The sequence below is a fragment of the Simochromis diagramma genome, unplaced genomic scaffold (genome assembly GCF_900408965.1).
Source record: "Simochromis diagramma unplaced genomic scaffold, fSimDia1.1 OVJJ01000717.1, whole genome shotgun sequence".
NCBI lineage: Eukaryota > Metazoa > Chordata > Actinopteri > Cichliformes > Cichlidae > Simochromis > Simochromis diagramma.
In genome coordinates, this window is record NW_024387503.1 from 1,507,402 (window position 1) to 1,526,137 (window position 18,736).

The 18,736-nt window shown below is 40.9% G+C and overlaps 1 protein-coding gene across 3 annotated transcripts in view; it reads right to left on the reverse strand.

The window, feature by feature from the left end:
* Window positions 1-1,578: 1,578 nt before the first annotated feature.
* LOC120725743 (partitioning defective 3 homolog) overlaps window positions 1,579-18,736 on the reverse strand; it is a 340,776-nt gene continuing 323,618 nt past the window's right edge. For all 3 annotated transcript variants that reach the window (XM_040018776.1, XM_040018775.1, XM_040018777.1), the window contains exons 23-24: window positions 10,798-10,925; window positions 1,579-5,315 (exon numbers count right to left, since the gene is read on the reverse strand). In XM_040018776.1, coding sequence (XP_039874710.1) covers window positions 4,886-5,315; window positions 10,798-10,925 — 558 coding nt within the window. In that variant the 3' untranslated portion in view covers window positions 1,579-4,885. The remainder of the gene's footprint in view (window positions 5,316-10,797; window positions 10,926-18,736) is intronic.

Sequence of the window (18,736 nt, forward strand, 5' to 3'; positions counted from 1 at the left end):
AGTAGATGGTTCAACTGAATGAAGTCATCTCTCAGGTCCTGTTTCAGATCTTTCCTCATATTTAAAAATAATAAATTAATTAAAAACAAAAGAATGATGAATGAACAGATAATGTTCACCTGCTGTGGATAATTTTTAGTCCTGCCACTCCATCACTTGTTGAGTTTCCTCAGATTTTTTAAAGTGTGCAGCTCAAACAAAACAGTCTGAAAATGGTCAAGTAAAAGGTCAGGACTGAAAATGAGTGAAAAAAAAACTCATGTCTAAAGAAAAAGGCTCCTTGGACATGAAATATTTAAAAAATGAGATGTGGCTCAAGATTTAGGATAGCACTGTAAACACATCACTACTAAATACAACTGAATATCAACAAAGTTAGACTTTACATTATCTTAAACTAGACTTTTAAAGCTGTACTCAGCTGTACTCAGATATGAAGGAAATGTTTTAGACTGGCCACAAAAAAATGTTAAAGAAAAAAAAACTTGTCTTGTGATACTCTACAAAAGCATTGATATGTATTTCTATTAAAGCTCTTTGAATTTTGGGCAAGGTGAAAGCTGAAACAGAGCTGGAACATGACCAAATGCAGTCTCTTTCCTCCCCATTTGCTCTATTGACCCTCAATCAAAGGCAATATAAAAAGCAACGGACTGTGGCTCAGCAGGGATGTTCAGAGAAGAGTTACTTCAGAGGTGCTTTTAAATTTCCCCTCGAGGTATTATTCAGGGTTAAAGTCACCCTCTGTCCTCTCACAGGCTGGACAAATTTACTCCACTCACTCTTCACCTTAATTTTACTGCCGCACCCCAAGGCGCTATACGGAGTAGTGGATGTCTCTACCCCTGGTGCATGTGCTCTATACTATGTTTCCTCTCTGAGCAGACGGATTCTATCAAAAGCCTTTCCCTTCCTCAGGATGAGGCAGATTTGGCAGGAGTTCTGTAATGCAGGGCCAGAACCTGCACTTTCTAAAACCTTCCTTTTCCCCGGAGTTCAACATCATAAACTTAACTATTGTCTTTATCACCATCAGCGTCATCACAGGATGTTGTTAGAAGGAAAGCCAGCTCTAGGCTGGAGTGTAAAGAGCTGAAAAACAAAGAGAATGTGCGAGCGTGGGTTTTTTTTGTACCTTTGGATTTGTTGCCACTTTAACAAATGTGGGAACCACATTTTCAGCTAGCGCCAGTTTATAGCTGCAGTTAGACCATAAACGTTCCACTTGTTTCAGCAGTCAAAAAGCAATAAGAGCAACTGTTTAGAAAGTTCAGCCTTTACTCAGGTCTCTCTTGCCTTCATGTTGAAAGAGTGAGAAATGATATGGCAACCAGATGACGAGTAAAGTGAACGTTCCTAGTTCAAATGCATGTGCGTACCTCTGAAAGAGAACAGCCAATTTTACTTTCATAACCGATAATTATCATAAGTTCAACAATGTTTCATTTTGAATTCTTGAATCCTGAATACATATCCGGTATGGCAGCAGCAAGAATAAGTTATTCATTACTTCCCTTAGCTGGCGTTATCAAGGAGAGGAACAATTTGTGAATGTTAAAGCAAAGCAATCAAGGGAAATTACTGTTACAAGGACTGAAACTACCCTCAATTTATTCGCTGAAAAAATGGTTCATATCGTATGTACAGAGAACAGCAGAAACACTTCTTAATGACACACTGTTGTATAAAGGAAAATTGCACAGTGCTTACATATTAATAATTTTTTTTCTTTTTTTTTCACTACCATAGTACCATGTTGTGGATAATAAAACACAATAAAGGAAGGCTGTAAAAACACAATGAAAATATGGCAATATCTTTCTCATTTATCCCAGGACTTTAAAAAAAATCTCCCGAAATAATAGCTTTATGGGGGAAAAAAATATCCATATGTCACAGAGATGGAGAACAAACATTAATTACACAACACAAATAATAAATGTGCATTATGGGATATCATCTAATTTGCATAGGAGAGATGGGGAATAAAATCATTAGATATCACGGGCGCCTCTACAGTTCATGAGACATGAAACACGGACACGTTGGTTAAAACAGCTGCTGTGTCAAAGTTCCTTTACATAAACACATGCACGCCCTTGCAAACACACACACACCACCACCAACAACAACAGCAACCACCACTTTCATCTACACAACCAGATCCAACAATTCTGCCCAGGCAAAAAAAAAACAAAAAGATGCAAACTGACAGACAGAAGGAGGAGATAAATGTGGAGAATAAGAAGAAGAGACAGCAAAAGTGAGCGCCACCTCGTCAGTAACCTCTCGTTTGTAGTGCGGACTCAGAGGAATAGTTGTGATTACTCCATTGACTGAATCATCTGCAAGGTCAGGCCTCCCATCTTCTCTCCCTCCTACTCCTCTGCTCTTCTCCCACTCGGCAGCAGAGTGGTTCATATGGCTGCCAAGACATATTCAGAGACATATTGGAGAATCTATTTACTGGCAGCATTCACAGACACTTAACCACATGGCCACCTACATACAAGCACGATGCAAAAATTGGTAGCGAAACAAGCTTACTCATGCTCTCCTTTCAATATCCTTGCATGTGTGAGGATACTTTTTTTTTTTGCTGCTTGTGAGGACCGTAATCGATAATCTCACCAGCGACTGTGAAACTGTAGCCTGGAGTTTTATCTTAATCCTAATTCTAGTCTTATGCTGTTATATTTTCAGCGTACTTAAGTAGGCGAGGGTGGAGAGATCTGCTGTATGTGCTGCCAGCGCACTGCAGTGTCCTCTGAGAGAACTCTGTACGGACCAGAAAGCAGCGTTATAGGAAGAACAAGGCCTCGGTGGTGGCCGCAGCTGTCCGTGTGTGTGTTCCCAAAGAAGTATAATCCCAGACTCGGCGCTTAACCCGGGGCTCAGGAAATAACAGAGGTTTAGCGAAGCAAATTCATTTGAATGATCACAAAGGGGACAAAAGAGAAAAGTGCAATTCATTCTGTGAGAACTCCAGTCAGTGTATTATATCGAATGCATTTTTTTTTAAGCAACAAAGCTTCGGTCTGCTGTCTGTGGTAGGCTGATTTGTCTATGGCTGGAACATGGAATTAGAGAGACCTGATTTGTCAAGCTAGCTTTTAACAGACTTCTTGGTCATGCAGATGTCTCGCTGGGTTTCTTATTACATGTGCCTGATCTCAGAGTTGAGAATCAAGGAGTTCGCTTGTTAGATACATCCTTGGTGTTCAAAATAAATCCATCCAAGCGTGACTGAAGTTGACACAAAGAAACCACCAGAGGTCTACATGTGTCATATGACAATGCTGGAGATCTGCTTGTTGAGCACATTCACCATGAAACAGCATATTGTAATACCACAACAGTTACAAAAGACCGTTGTGTAATGTAGCAAAGGAGAAGTCTGATCACCAGCCTGATCACATTTACACCTCAGTTTCAAGTTGAAAGCATAACCTGTTTTTTTTTAGTGCATATAAACATATATCCAAGTCATTTTTCCGAACCTGATCTAAATCTAAACTGTAACTCAAATGTAATCTGCACTTTTCTCCTTAAGAAAAAAAAATTGGCCTCACATAGCAAATCAGGTCCTCAACTCCAGAAGAGTGAATTCTTGTTTGGAAATAATGGAAATAATCATGAAGGTAAACAAAATCAGCTCCATTGTATCTGCCCCATGGATATGGAGCACTACACCAAGGCCACCCACAGCAGAGCTGATGCAGTTTCCCATGTAACTGCCCTGATGAAATATTCAGCGAAGAACAGCTCAGACACCTAAAGGCCAGCAGGCTTCGGTTACGGCCAAATCAGTCCAGGCGAGGCCAGGGGCCAAGCGGCACGCCGCCAAGGTTGCCATTTTTTATCTCCTCACCGTACGTGAGAACAAACACAAACGAAGGTGTGCATTTATTTTTAATGACGTACATTAATTAATAACCCAGACCTGACCCCATTTGTACTGCTGGATTCCCTGAGTGGGTGGAGCGGAGCAGAAATAAAGAAGATCTAAAGCCGTTTTCCTCCACTGAGAGTGCTGTATATTGATGGCGACAATGTGAGAGGGGGGGGAGGGGGGACTGATAAAGCAGCCAGCAGAAGGGAAGAGAGAATTTAGGATTATCATACTGAATACAAGAGGGGGTTGGAAAGAGGATACAGACTTTGAGTAAGTCCTGTATCTGAAACCAAAAGGGACATTTCCCTGAAGTGAGGGGGATGGGTGCTCATGCCCAAAACCCAAGCTCTGACTCCACAGTTCACACAAGCTTTTTAACCTCCACACTCTCCCACTACATGTCAGCTCCTGCCAGCACTCTGTCACCCTCTCTCTCTCAAATACACACACACACACACACACACAGTTAAAGTCGCCATGAACATCAAAAATAAGCCTCATTCACACAAGCGTGGTATCGACTGAGGTCTAGCAGATGCGTGGTAGAAAAAGCATGTCTGGACTGAGACTTGCCCATTAGGTTACGACTGTTTAGGTGCAGCGCTGCTGAGATCCCCTCAAACAGTCCTCTGTTGTGATGGCAGCTTTTTCCGGGTGTGTTAGATGGGTCAAAACAGCAGATCACGAGTCAAAAACACCAAACAATCAAATGACTTTAAAGGCACTTAAAGGATAAACATACAAGGTATGAATGATCACAATGCTGGACTATAAAACAGCTTAAAAAGGATCACGGTTCTTAATTAAAAAAAAATCTTTCTTTAAATATAAACATTTTTTACAGCAGTCCTATAAAAATCTTTATATCTCATATTTTTATTTTAAAAAAATCCCACAAATCTTGTTTTTGTTTTTTTTTTTCCCTGTAAATGCTTGTTAGGATCAGTCCTCATCTCCTTAAAGACATCCATATTCTTCCTTTTCACCCTCTCAGGAATAAAACAGCCTTCCCTTCACTGAACTCTGATGCCTGCTGAGCTTGGCGATTTGGGACGGTGATGGGGGCACGTCCTGTCTGTAGGGCCCCTTGGGTTTTGAGAGGGCCCGAGCTATGGCAGAGCCAGTGGCTTGAGTGCTGTCTCTGTTCTGGTCAAAGGTGATGCCGCTGGGGGTTTCCTGTGCAGGAGGCGGCCTGGTTTTGCTGGCCTCCTGCTCTCGACGCCTTTCCTCCTGCCTCAGCAACTCCTGGGTCTCGAGGAAGACGCGGGCGTTAATACTGGGTGTTCCCAGGTAGCCGTTACGTGACCCCTGGCCCCCGGAGTAGCGAGGATTTTCCTTGGATGGCTGAAATCCCTCTGCTGGCACGTACATCTTGTCCCACGAGTCCTGGGACGCCGCACTGTTGTTCTTGCGAGGTTGCCTAAACACACAGAAACAGGTAGGAGGGTCAATTGCACTGTTTTCTCAGTCACCTTAAGCAGCAATTAAATCTAAAGCGAACAGAGGTGGATTTTATTTGATTCTGTTTAAAAAAAAAAAGCCCCCTGGGTCAGCAGTATTCAAGGGGAATTCAAAAGGAACTGCACTTCAGCAGAGAACGGGATCATTTTCACATTTGTGTGAGAGTTAAAAGCAGGACGTGGCATTCACTTAAAATACTGAAAGCAACATCAATGGTGCAGAGGGGTCTGTTTTAGGCTCCTGCGTGATTAGACTGAATCCAGTAACATAAAAGAAAAAAGAAACGAGACATGAAAGAGGCAGGAAATAAATATCGGAAGCATGAAACGCGTGCAGGACTATTATTTCCACATTGTAAACAAACAAATGTTAAAACCTTGCTGAGAAAATGCCGGCTTTCATCCATTTAACTTGGTATTGGGGATGCAGATGGGTGCACTTACAGACCAGACAGAATAATGGTAGGCCTCAGAGAGTTATCTGGCTTCTACTCATCTTCGACTTGCCTGTCAGCCCATGCACTGACAGGCCGGCCAAAGATTTATGGACGTATCTTTTGTTAGAAACACAAAATTTAAACAAAAGAGCTATCATCCATGCATGCTTCCCACCACACGTGCTCCCCTTTCACCTGGACAGCTGTCATTGAAATCTGCAGGGTCTTTGGCTAAAGTGTTAAATCTTCTCCTCCATTATTAGAATCCATTAGAGCAGACGTGGGATGGAATATCTGTGACAGTGTCTTTTGCATCAGGGGTGCTAAGAGAGATCCCATTCACACCTCACTGACCCGTTGTGTGCTTAAAAGGCTTTTGAGTACAAGGCACAAGACTGCAGAGGGAGACAGGGGCCCGGTATGCTTTTAGGCCAGAACACCTGCATTCCAGGGAGGCTGTGAGGAACAGGCAGAAGACACAACTGTGTGGTTTTACAATTGAGGGAAGTGGGACTCATTTCTCAATTTGTACAAATGGAAAAAACAAAACAAAACCCAACAACCATGGTTTTTAATTGCACAATCAACTAGATGAAACTGATGAATTTTACTCCATTCAAAAATATGCCCATTTAAAGTTTTTGATGGAAGTGGTGACACATGTCCAGCCAAGTCAGTCCAGCATTTGGTAAGAAAGCACTTTTGAATATAAGCATGGTAAATATATATAGGCAGATATATTGGCAGTGGAATATGTATGATGGCCCTGAGTGTTCAAACGCAGTGCAACTGAGGCTACGTCCACACTAGCCCGGATAGATTTGAAAACGGCGTCCACACTAGCGTTTTCAGTTGTTTTCACAGAGTTGCGCGTCCACATTGAAACAACCCAAAACGTTACAGTCCTGCGCATGCGCAAAAGCGAGTGAGAATTAAAGAATTTGAAGAAAAGCTATCTGGAGCATGTACAAACTGATATTAATCATTTTTAGGGCTGTCAAAATTGAGAGCAATCTAAACAACTGCTGTATAATGCCCTCCGCTATTAGAAAGTCTGCGTTTTCGAGTGTCCACACTGCGACGGGGCAGCTCTGTTTTGAAACGTATGCGTTTTTGAGAGCGTTTTCAAAACGCTGTGTTTTTCCTTGAGGAAAACGCCATCTCAGTGTGGGCGGGAGGCCAAAACGGAGAGAAAACGATGCAAACAAAAACACATTAGTGTGGCCTTAGAAAAACACCAGCAATTAGAAAAATGCTGAGAAAGAAAAGTTTACCTCCAACAAGGTCACCAAGATTCAAAATTGTCAGAGAGGTTTAGTCGATGTACCTATGGTATCAATTTGATCCTAGGTGACTTCCTTCTTGGGTTAATGCATTCACCAGCTTGGGTGCCCTGCATGCCCGACAGCAATAAAAAAAAACTACAAAGGAAGTAAAATAAAATACAAAAGAAAACTTCAGGAAAAACTCCCCAAAAAAACAAACCAAAACACACTCACACACACACACACACACACACACACACACACACACACACACACACACACACACACACACACACACACACACACACACACACACAGAAAACACAACTAAAGTGTTTTTGGTGAGATATTAACGTGATAGAACAGCTACAGAACTGACAAGCTAACAGTACATGGCTAACAGTAAACGTATTACATGAATCATGTGATATTTTTCTCTCTCATAGCACTGATGAATCCTTTTAAACATGTCTCGGTGCAATCCTTCACATGTTTTTGTCACTTGTGCATTAATGTCTCAGCAGAAACACTACAGTTGTGTTTGTGAGAGTTGTTTTTTTTTCTACTTCTGTTCTATTTTATTCAACTTCCTTTGTGGGTTTTTTGACCTTCTGTTGTGTTTTTTTTCCTATTTCTTCTTTCTTTTATTGAAATACCATTCTGTTTCATAATAAACATTTTTTTAAAAAAGTGTTAAAGTGGGGATTTCAATAAGGGAATTCCACTGCAAGTAGAAACACTATACAGTTTGTTCCTATGCCAGGGCTGCCATCATGGGCACACAGATTTAAAGCAAATGCTACAAAACACAGTGCCTCTTTCTTGATAACTTTCCATTGCTAGAAATATTTTCTTTCTATCATCATCACAGTGAAACTGTTATGAGAATCCCAAAATTTCAGCATTTCTAATGAAAGCCCTTGCGGTTCACAATGACTAAAGGGAGGGGAAGGGCTAAAGCACACGGCCCTGCAAACGTGGGGTATGTGGGCTCTTGTGAGCTTGTGAGTTTTTTTGTGCATGCATTTCTGTTACGAACGTGTGCAACACAAACACATCCTCTTGTTCCGCCATTTGGTTGCTTGTATGCACAAGTACAGGGGCAGATGTAGGGACAGACTGCAGAGAGCCTCACCACATGCTCCATACATGGACCTCACCGTCTGGGCGAGCCGCCACGCACTTACACCCCGGCTTGGCTCACAGAGCAGCCAGCACCGCTCATGAGGGAGTCGCTTGTTTAGAAGCACAGGAACGCCTGTTGCACGAGGAAAGCAACCTGCGTTTCCAGAATTACCTTTTAGGTTTTAAAAGCACACAAGTTTTAGGGGGAAGTCAGAGGCGGAGAGATGAGAGCAGAGAGATTGCGTTGCTCCACAGGAATGTAATAGTGATTGATGCGTCAAGGGATCTACTTCTCTTATCACCTCTACTCCTTTGCCAAAATATATCACAAAGTAGATTAGTTACATGTACAGCGGGAGGGGATGGGAAAATACATCATGCCAAAGAGTGGGGTAAATTTAGAATGACAGAAAATAACAAACAAACCCAGGAAGTTGGCTCGCAGGAACATTTGTGGCCGCTGTGTGTTTCTTTAAAACAGCTGGGATGAATCAGAGTTTATGAGAAGTAGGAGAAAGCTTCCACACATCCACGCACGCACACATGCACCCAAAAGCATCTAATGTGTAATGCAACAATCGTTTTCTATATTGTATAAATAAATTGTCTACAAACCTGGAATAATGTTTTCTTTCTAACTTGGAACAATATTCTTTTGGCTGGGAATGCGATAGTTGCACGGCTAGATGAAAGAACTACTGGCAGTTCACTCAGCCCCCAGTTAAGAACCTTATCTCGACATTCACTGCATTCATGCGTGTGCTTGTGTGTGTGTGTACATCTCTTTCGGGCTAATCAGTGGTCTCTCCTTCCTACTAAAACACTCGTTCCTCTCCCAGTCACTCTCGACCTCCGCTGCCTGTCACTGCTAATCCTGCTCCAACAACAAGCCTTCATTAGTGTTCTTCCAATCCTCACATCCCAGACAGCGAGCTAAGCCTGGCCGTCATCAGATAACCAGCTACCATGGTTTCCTCTGGAAGCTTCTGGGGTGTTTTTTGGTGAGGGAATGTTCCCTTTTCTGCTGAATGGCTGACTGCTCAGACTTCCTGCTTTGGAAGAGGAAAAGATGAAGAGGTTCCAATAAGAGAGGTGGCTGACATTAGAAGGCATTGTGATTATTAATCTGGGGATGTAAGACTAGCTCTTTAATGAGAAGCCATGCCGACACACCAAGCCCCGAAAAGCCTCAGCCAGGGTCAAGCATCAAGCCTGAGCTCATGTGGCTCTTAGCCCGAAGCCACTATGAGATTATGAAAGGAATGCATATCAAAGGCCATCCTCGCTTGGCTGCTTGGCCGGAGACATGAACTTTCCCAAGAGAAGCAACTCACTGGGAGAGAAGGTCCCAGCTCAACTGTCACACCACATGAGATGCAAGCAGATAACACATATGAGGGGAATGCATAGATCAGTCTGCCTTATACAGACCAAATTGATTATGTGTCCGTGTGGACCGCAAATCCATATCCACAGACACGAACACGTTTTCATCGACCCAACTGTGTTTTGAGGCAACATAACACAAAAGGGGATGAATATGAAGAAGTGATTGGTGCTTGTGCGTTACAGCACAGACGAGAACTATGGCAAAGAAAATGAAAAGACCACGCACGCGCGCACGCACACACACACACACACACACACACACACACACACACACACACATATATTAAGGGCTCCGTCTTTGTTTAAATTGGCAAGCTGCAAAAGTGAAATAAATCTTGACTTTGCTCTTAGCATTTTTGAACATATAATACATTTCACAATGCAAAAAAACCCTCACAATGGATTGTTTTCAGTGTGAAAATATTCAACAATAATGTGTCAGTCAGTCAAATGACAGAATTATTGCCTTGGGGAGCTTTTCTTCCAGGATATTAAGCTTCATATGCGACTTTCTTTCCCCTAGCAGCAGTGGTTAACTTTGTAATTTGCACCTACTGCCATGAGATTAAAAACTTCAGTAAAGACATTTAACGGAGTGCTGGCAGAAATGGCAAATATTGATACTAAACCACCCCCTCCCACAAAAAAGGCTCAAGATGTAAGATATGGTAAGCTTTATTGGCATCTCTTTGACAAATATGCAAAAAAGAATCGAAACAAGAAGATGGAGAAGATGAAGAGCAGTGCTTGTAGCTCCTAATGGCAAACTGTGCGAGGCAAGAGATTGCAGGGGGAAAAAATAGCCTTTAGAAAAAATAATGTGATATTGGAGCTGTTATTGGAGAGGGGGGCTTGGGACAAAGTCACCGCTTTCTTCGGGTCAGCATTGACTTAATGAAGTTGAATATCAGTCAAATAATTCTAAGCGATCACATTAAATGATTTCATTCAAAGAGTTTGCTAAGAATCGTTCAAATGTCTGGAGATTAGTTGAAAGTGGCTTTGTGGTGATTGACTTTGAGGGAAGCCAAAGAGATAAGTGAGGGAGGAGGGAGGTGGGGGGAAGGCAAAAATGTGAGGAAAAGAAATTGATGGAAATCAAAAAAAGTCAAATGAAGGGGTTGAGAAAGGGCAGGGAGGACGTGATAAGTCAAAGGGGTGGACGCAGCCGCATGGATGCATGGACAGTTTGAAGAAAGAAAGAAAAGGAAGGAAGGATGTCTCACCGTGGCAGGGAATTGTACTGTCTCTGTGCTTGTGGGAAATCATCTCTGTCCTCTTGCTGCTGTTTCTGGACCTGAGTCTCAACCGTTACAGAATGGCGTCCACTTGATGTCTCCGTCCCATTGCTGGCCTGTTAAACCCACAAATACAGTCAGCACAGACACAGTGAATACACAGTAACAAAGAGAGGACCAAAGGCAAGCATTTAAGCCTTTCAGTGCATGTTGTACTAACCCCATGTTGCTCTCCAATGCATCCATCGGACTATAGCATGCATATAGTGTGTGGATGTTAGTTAGGAAGCACTCAGAAACAGTAGAAAAAAAGTGTTGTGTAAAGCACTTTGAGTGCTCAGGATAGAGTAGAAACGCGCATTATAAGAACCAGTCCATATAAGAGAAAAGAAAATTATTGTTTTGATAAAAGATGAATTGAACTTAAATTGTTCACACGAGTTCTTATTCGTGGGAAAGTGGCACATGCTGGTTGTTTGCAGCTTCAGCGATTCTTGGCTAGTGATTTATTTTATATTGTAGTCTTAAAAGGTAGTAGAGCCCTAAGTGTGTTTAGCTAGTCCATTTAACCCTAGGTACCTTTTGAATGGCTTGTTTAAGGGATCCGTGTTGCCTGGTACACAGATAATAAAGTACTAAATGAACCGTGGTCCATATCAACCACACATTAAGAAAGGAGAACTGCTTTTAAAGAATGCTGTGATTAAAACAAACAAACAAAGAATCCTGTTCTCTTAACTTTTCAAACAAACTGCACTGGCCACATGGCTGATATGACTTTTCTCTTTAGTATGCATTAAACATTTTGCGATGGAGCTTATTTGTGTGAGCTGCAGGTCTTGATAGCTACAGTTTGGATCAGTTTAGCCCACCACTAGTGTGCTGAAGAGATAAATTATAGACGAGCATTTCCAGCTATGGCTTCATTCCGCTCATATGCATATGACAACACACTGCTGTCACATGCACACTGTACCAGTGTGCATGTGTGTTTGCCGTCTGATCATCTGTGAGGTTGACATGGAGATATCATCTCCCTCAGCACCAGCATGCTGCTAACGAGCTGGCTTATGAAAGAACGAGACAAGCCAATTAAACAGAAGCAAGCTGAAGAGGTGTTGCAGGCGTGGCTTGACCACTTGTCAGCATTCATAAGGCTCAGGCTTTATTGTGGAAAGCAGGTAGTGGTGGATGGCTTGTGTGAATAAATTAACCACTTAATAACTCACAATTTACCCAAATTTGATTTCTAAACCTGAGCAGCTTCTTCACAGTCTTTGGATTTGTGGAGCTGTCAGAACGTAGCTAAACTCACAGTTTAATGCACTTTGTCCTCTGATTTGCAGTAAACACAGGATGTCAAATACTGCCATTCAATCAGATGGTGGTGTTGCAAAGGTACATACAGTACAAGGTGTCTTTTGGTGTCCATGCTTTTGACACACCAGCTACAGTAATGTGCATTTAATGTGAAATCTGCATTTAATGGTTGAAAGGGTGTCTGTGGATGCAGACAGCCAGATGTGGATGTAAATGGTAAATGGACTGGTTCTTATATAGCGCTTTTCTACTCTTCTGAGCACTCAAAGTGCTTTACACAACTTGTGCATTCACCCATTCACACCCATTTGCACAAGCACATTGTTCTAAGTGCTTTCTAAGTAACATTCACACACATTCACACTCCGATGGATGCATCGGAGAGCAATTTGGGGTTAATATCTTGCCCAAGGATATTTTGCATGCAGACTAGGGGAAGCCAGGAATTGAACCAACCTTCCAATAGATGACCTGAGCTACAGCCACCTCTAAGATGTAGTGACATTTGTCAGCCAGAACACTGCGGCAAGGCTCCCATTTGGGATTTTTCATTATTAAAACTATTCACTGATTAATTTTGTTTGCACTTGCGTTTTACATACTTTTCGCTGTGTGGTTAGGCTGAAGAAACGATTGTGGGTTTGAGTTTAAAATTCCCCAATTTACAACATTAACCCTATTTGCCACAAAATGATACCTTCCCATTGTTATCTCCATCAAGGAGGTTGTGTTTTTGGTAGCATTTGCGTGCGTGCTTGCAATTCTGCCACAAAAAGTCTCAAATGAATTCTGATCAAACTTGGTCAGGGTGTAGAGTGCGGTCATGTTAACAATCCATTAAAATTTGGCTTACATTAACCAAGGTCTTCCAGGTGAACTGAAGGATTTATTGATCAAAAGATCACCAAAACCTTGAAACTATCAAACATAATATCAACATATATTAAGTACTGTATAAAGGTTTAAAATATCATATCACATATAACCTTTGACCTCTATTTCAAGTGCGAGGTATCTGAAGGTCAAAGTGTTAATAGTAGTATAATCAGCTCTTCTTACTGCCTTTATTTGTATTGACAGCATGTAGACATATAGAGAATGATATATGGGTATTATAAATATGTACATTACAGTAACAAGCAAGTGTCTAAACATGCTAAATATGGGGTATTAAGGTGCCCTTTGGGGGGGTATCAATAGACACTGCGAGTGTATCTCTGTGAAGCCAAACACTTCTGATAATACAGCAATATCTGACCGACGAGAACAATTCTGGAATTAATCGATGGGGTAAAGGTGCGCTGGTGGAATGAAAAGCTGTCAGCAAAAACGTCTTCTTGGAAACGTCTTCTGTTCCTAAAATGACTGCTTTTCTCCTCGCTTGGACAGCTGCAATAACAGCGCAATTACATTTCACTCAGCGTCAACAGCAAGTCTTTTTCTCAAGCCCTCCGAGTCTTAAAAACATAATAGTATTCCACGTGGGCGAAGTGAATTGGACTCATATGTTTCAGGTTTCGCTGCAACAACATGTTTCCCGGGCTCAGAAACTGTAGAGCACATAAACCAATATCAGATGAACTGAGAGGTGGAAAAGAAAAATAATTTTACTGGAGTCGAATGTGGTAGTGAGAAAATAATTAGTCACGCACTCTGAAAGTTATTAATGTGATTTGAAAGGAAGTGAGGAGGAATCCTGCGGTGCTACACTCTTCAGTCTCAAACCGAAGGGTTGATGTGGATGACGCCATGCCAAGAGAAATGCATGAGAAATAGCCAGGAGAGAAAATCAGTCAGCCTAATGCCATTATCCAGGGAAGGGGAATCAGATTATTTCATGTTAGACCTGGAATATAATGCCATATAAAACATGACATTTGTTGAAATCAAATCAAAGAGATGTCCGTGTTTGTTTTTATCCAATAATGTGAAAAATGATGTCAATATGGCACGTTTTTTATCTTTCCCCTGCTTCCTTGGTGGTGTCACAGACAAAGCAGGAGGAAACAAAAATTCTCCACCTGTTAAAACACGAGAGCCGGCGGGATGTAATTATGAAAATTATTTGCAGCTATCAAAAAAAAAAAAAAAACTAGGACGAGGAAAGCAGCTGGGTGGGAGTCGAGCAAGACAGCCGAGGTGTAATATTTCTTGGTTCAGAGCTGGTCACAAACCTTTGAGATATCAAAGCAGGTTGCGATGATGGGTCAGCACTAACAAATGGCTTTACCGCCCATGCTTCTCTTGATAGTATGCTTGGAGGCCACCACATAGGGAACCGTTTTAAGAGAACAGTCGAGCTGTACACAAACAGACATGTGGAAGACATTAAGATTGCTAATGGGCAAATACAACAAGAAGAAAGTGAGAGAATGGTAGTGAAACACCACATCCTGACAAAAGCCCAGTTGGATAATGAGTCTCTCTTAAAGTCACTGCACCGACCCAATTCCGCCAATTTATTATAAGCAAGCTCAGTCCATTTGCGGTTACCAGGGTGTGTAGCTCCGGGCGGCGTAACCATCTGGATCAAGCAGTGTGGTCTGCCATTTCCCGGCCTCTGGTCCAAGGAACCACAGTGAATAGGAGGTTGGTGTGGCTATCGCTATATCATTTAGAGACTTTGTAGCATGCACATAAGGCAGCACTGTATCTTTAAGTGAAACTGACCAATCACGTTGTTTTGCAATGTGGGGAAAAAAGAAAAACATGCCTTTATTTATATCAAACTCTTCTGCAACCGGTAGCAGCTTTCAAGTGTTTTCTTTATTAATTCATGGAATATAATAAAAAATATTGTCAATTTAGGTTTGCTGTTAGCTAAATTTATGCTACTAATGTATTAGTATTAGCTAGCTTCTTGGCTAATGCTAACTGAATGCTCAGATAACATCTTTGGTCAGTGCGACGTTGATCTTGGACCTATATTACTGTGATATGGGAACAACACCAACGTGACAATATCAGATCACGCATCAATCTATTCCACATTAACAACCAAGCCACATAACTTTAAGGTTGGTATTGTTCAAATACAATGGCAAATCCCATTGCTTATGGTATTTACTTTAACCATGTTGCCACTAAACCTTGCTTCACTACTTGCACAACATTATACAGCACTAATCCCTACAAAGTCATGCAGTAGCATGACTAAGAAGCCCTAAAAGGCGACAATCAATCAATGTCAGAGATCTGGTTGAAAGAAACACATCTCAGCACGGGTTTGCAATGCTGGTTTTAGGCTTTTCCTTATTTTTTCACAGCATGATATGGCCTTCCTGTAACGTGTTAACTCCTCGCTGGGTGTGAGATTGTTCTGGGCTATCTTAAATTCTAAATAGGGGGGTTGTGTAGGGCCAGAGAGATAGCAAGGGTGTTAGTGTGCCAACTGCCGAGTCTCGGACACACAAACACGACTGCCAGAGCTCGGGTGAAACGTTAGACTGCAAACCTGCGTGACATATCCAGGAAGCTTGTTTTCTAGGTTACTCATCTATTAATCAGAAGGCTGGTGGTTCAATCCCTGGCTGTTTAGCTCTGAGGAAGTCAAGTGACTAGTTAAACAGGGCTTACTCTTCAAGTAATCACATAGTAATAGAGTTAACTGTGAGGCACACAACACTAATCAACATGAAAGTACAATATTTAAGGAAACTAGTAGTTGCATAAGCAGAGCTAATATGTGCACACACATGAACCCTGGTAGCAGAATTCAAAGTAATAATAAAATCAAAAGAATTCACATAAATGTGGGCTTTAAAAGTTGCTGTTGATGTGTGTGATCCAAGTTACCAGCGTGGTGCTCATACTCCTCTGTGTGGTCATGCTTACTGGTGCTCTAGCCTAACAGCACAAATTGTTTTTATTGAGAAAGAGTGTGTGTATGTGAGGCTGGGGGGTGGGCTCTAGGAAAAACATTGCTTAACAGTTCTTTATGATGAACATCTGGAAATTCCCTCTTATAGACAAGCAGGGCGGGCAGGAGAAAAAACATACCAGCTCTAATTGCGTGTGCTGGGCTAAGTGGATTGACTGATAGACGAGGTTTTTGTATCTTGATCATTATTCCATTATGTTGGAGCTTAGGTTCAGCGATGGACCTGATCATTACAGCTGTTAGCAGCAGGCAGACCTGAGTGAAAAGCTGAGGTTAAACCCATGGAGACCAGGCCCCACACCTAATACTGATGCATGTACCCTTATCTTAGCCGAACCCTATTATTATCATTTTACACATTTTTCTAAAGTTCCGAAAGCAAAACATTTACATTGGCTTTCGTTTTAGCAGAGAATATTTTGTGTTTTGTAGTGTAGATTATAGTCACAGTTTGAATGGATTACAGTTCAAATGTAAGTCATGCAGAATACATCTGCTAATGACGATCAGGCTATAAAATTGAGAGCAGCTACTTAACAGGCCTTAACGTGAGAATGTTTCATAAACAGCTTTTTCCAACTTAAAAATGAATTTTAAAGCTAAACCATTAAGCCAACATGGAAGAGCAGGGGCTTAAGTCCTCACGGGTCTGTTTATCCATCACATGTGGTGAAACCACTGATGAAGATCATGTGTTGTGACCCAGAACAGCCACTAACTGCACCCTAAAATAACCTAAAATCCTTAAATCTGGATAAATGATTGCAGAAATCTGAACTGCTGCTGTTCTTGAGTAACACTTTGAGATGCTAGCAGTTCCTGTTTGTGTACAGTATATTTGCGTGGAGGCTATCACAAAGGAGCCTCGCATGCTCAGGGGAAACAGGCATCAAAGTGCAGTTCTGCAGACTTTGATGTGGTAGGCATTTAACTGCCTGCCGGAGCATCTTGCTTTTCATGGTTACATTCCCTGAACGACTTGATTTATAAAAGTAGAGGTCAGAAAGGTTTCACTTTCATCATTGTGAACAATCTTCAGCAATGAAACTGAGTGAAACATGCTGTTAAAAAAGGACATATCAGTTTCAGTGTAGAAAAAAATAGCTCCGATAGCTTTGAACAGAGCTCAGCTATGACTTTACATTTTTCAGTGTGGGTCAAAACACTGAAAATAAATAAATAAATAAATGTTTTTTGTCATCACTACCTCCACCCACAGTTTTTAAACCCACACCAGAAGTTCACTTTCTGAAAGTTGTGACAAATCTTCCTCCGCCGAGGCAGCTCCCTCTGAGCAGTATTTGCTTTTATATTTTGTATGTAACATTACGTAGGAGCAGGTAGTGGATAACAGCTACTGATTTGTAAATAACAGGACATGAATAACCTCACCTTATTATATAATGTCATACTACAGTATGATATTATATAACACATTTAGGTGTTGGCTTCAAAGAAAGGCAGATGTGAAATTTAAAAGTGAGGTCAGAGGTCCAATGTGGGATAATATTTCAATTCCCCATACAAAAGTATCATTCCCTAAATGTTTTCAGTATAAACAAACACAGTAGAATTTTAGATTTTACGAAGGTTTAACCAGGGGCGGATCTAGCAAAGTTTAGCCAGGGGGGCCGATAGGGCATGAACAGGGAAAGGGGGCACAAAGACATACTTTTCTTTCTTATTCTCATTTAAAATGTCTAGCTTTTAATAAATAATTATCTGAATCTTACACCCAAAGTTTTAATCTGATGTAAAATGTATAGAAGTCCATTACTGTATATAGTAACTACTAAGTCTAACATACCCTAGTAAGCCATAGTACTTTTTCCTTTGGGAAGGTACCATCTGTGCAGTCTGCAGTTCTGTTGAAGAAAGATGTTGAATCTATTTAATTATTCTTGAAAAATAATTGATTTCTGTGCATTTTTTTCACACTGCATCAAATTAAAGTTGATTACGTCAATTAAGCATCATGAGGTGGGGGGTGGTTCCCTATTTTTTTATTTTTTTTTGCTTGGAACCCTATTAGTTAGGTTGCTTACTCTTTAATATACCAGAATAGGGAGGATGGAGTAGGTTTAAGTTTATTAGATTGATCAGTATCACTGAACTATGAAATATTTTGGCTGCAGTGTATTTTTTGCATACAGGTATAACAGAATAGCTTTAGTGTTTTATTTTTTTAAAACTTGAGTTTGAACTTATACAAAAAGCAGCAAGATATTAAAAAAACAGTTTTATTTAGTAGAAAACACACTATATCGGATTCATATCGGTATCGGCCGATATCCAAATTTATGATATTGGTATCGGTATCGGACATAAAAAAGTGGTATCGTGTCATCTCTAGTCCAAAGTAACGTTATATCTAGAATTCCCATATATCATTCGCTATACATAGTTTTCTAAGTCATAAGGCTTTTTGTGAATTTTTTACCTGTAAGTCACTAAGTTGACCTTGAAGATCTTGGGGGATGTAAGGAAATTTTTAATGGACTGTTAACCCTATGCCCTGTATCATATTTGATACATAAGTATCAAAATGTTATGGACAAAACAATTTTTTTGTCTAAAATTAACATTGTTGTTAACAAAAAGTTGCCAAAAATGTCCAATGTACCAAATGCGATACAAAAAATATGTAATAAATATATAATAAAAATATATTATACACAACTTGATATAGCAAAAAAATTGTGGATTTTGTTATAAGGGTTAATAAAC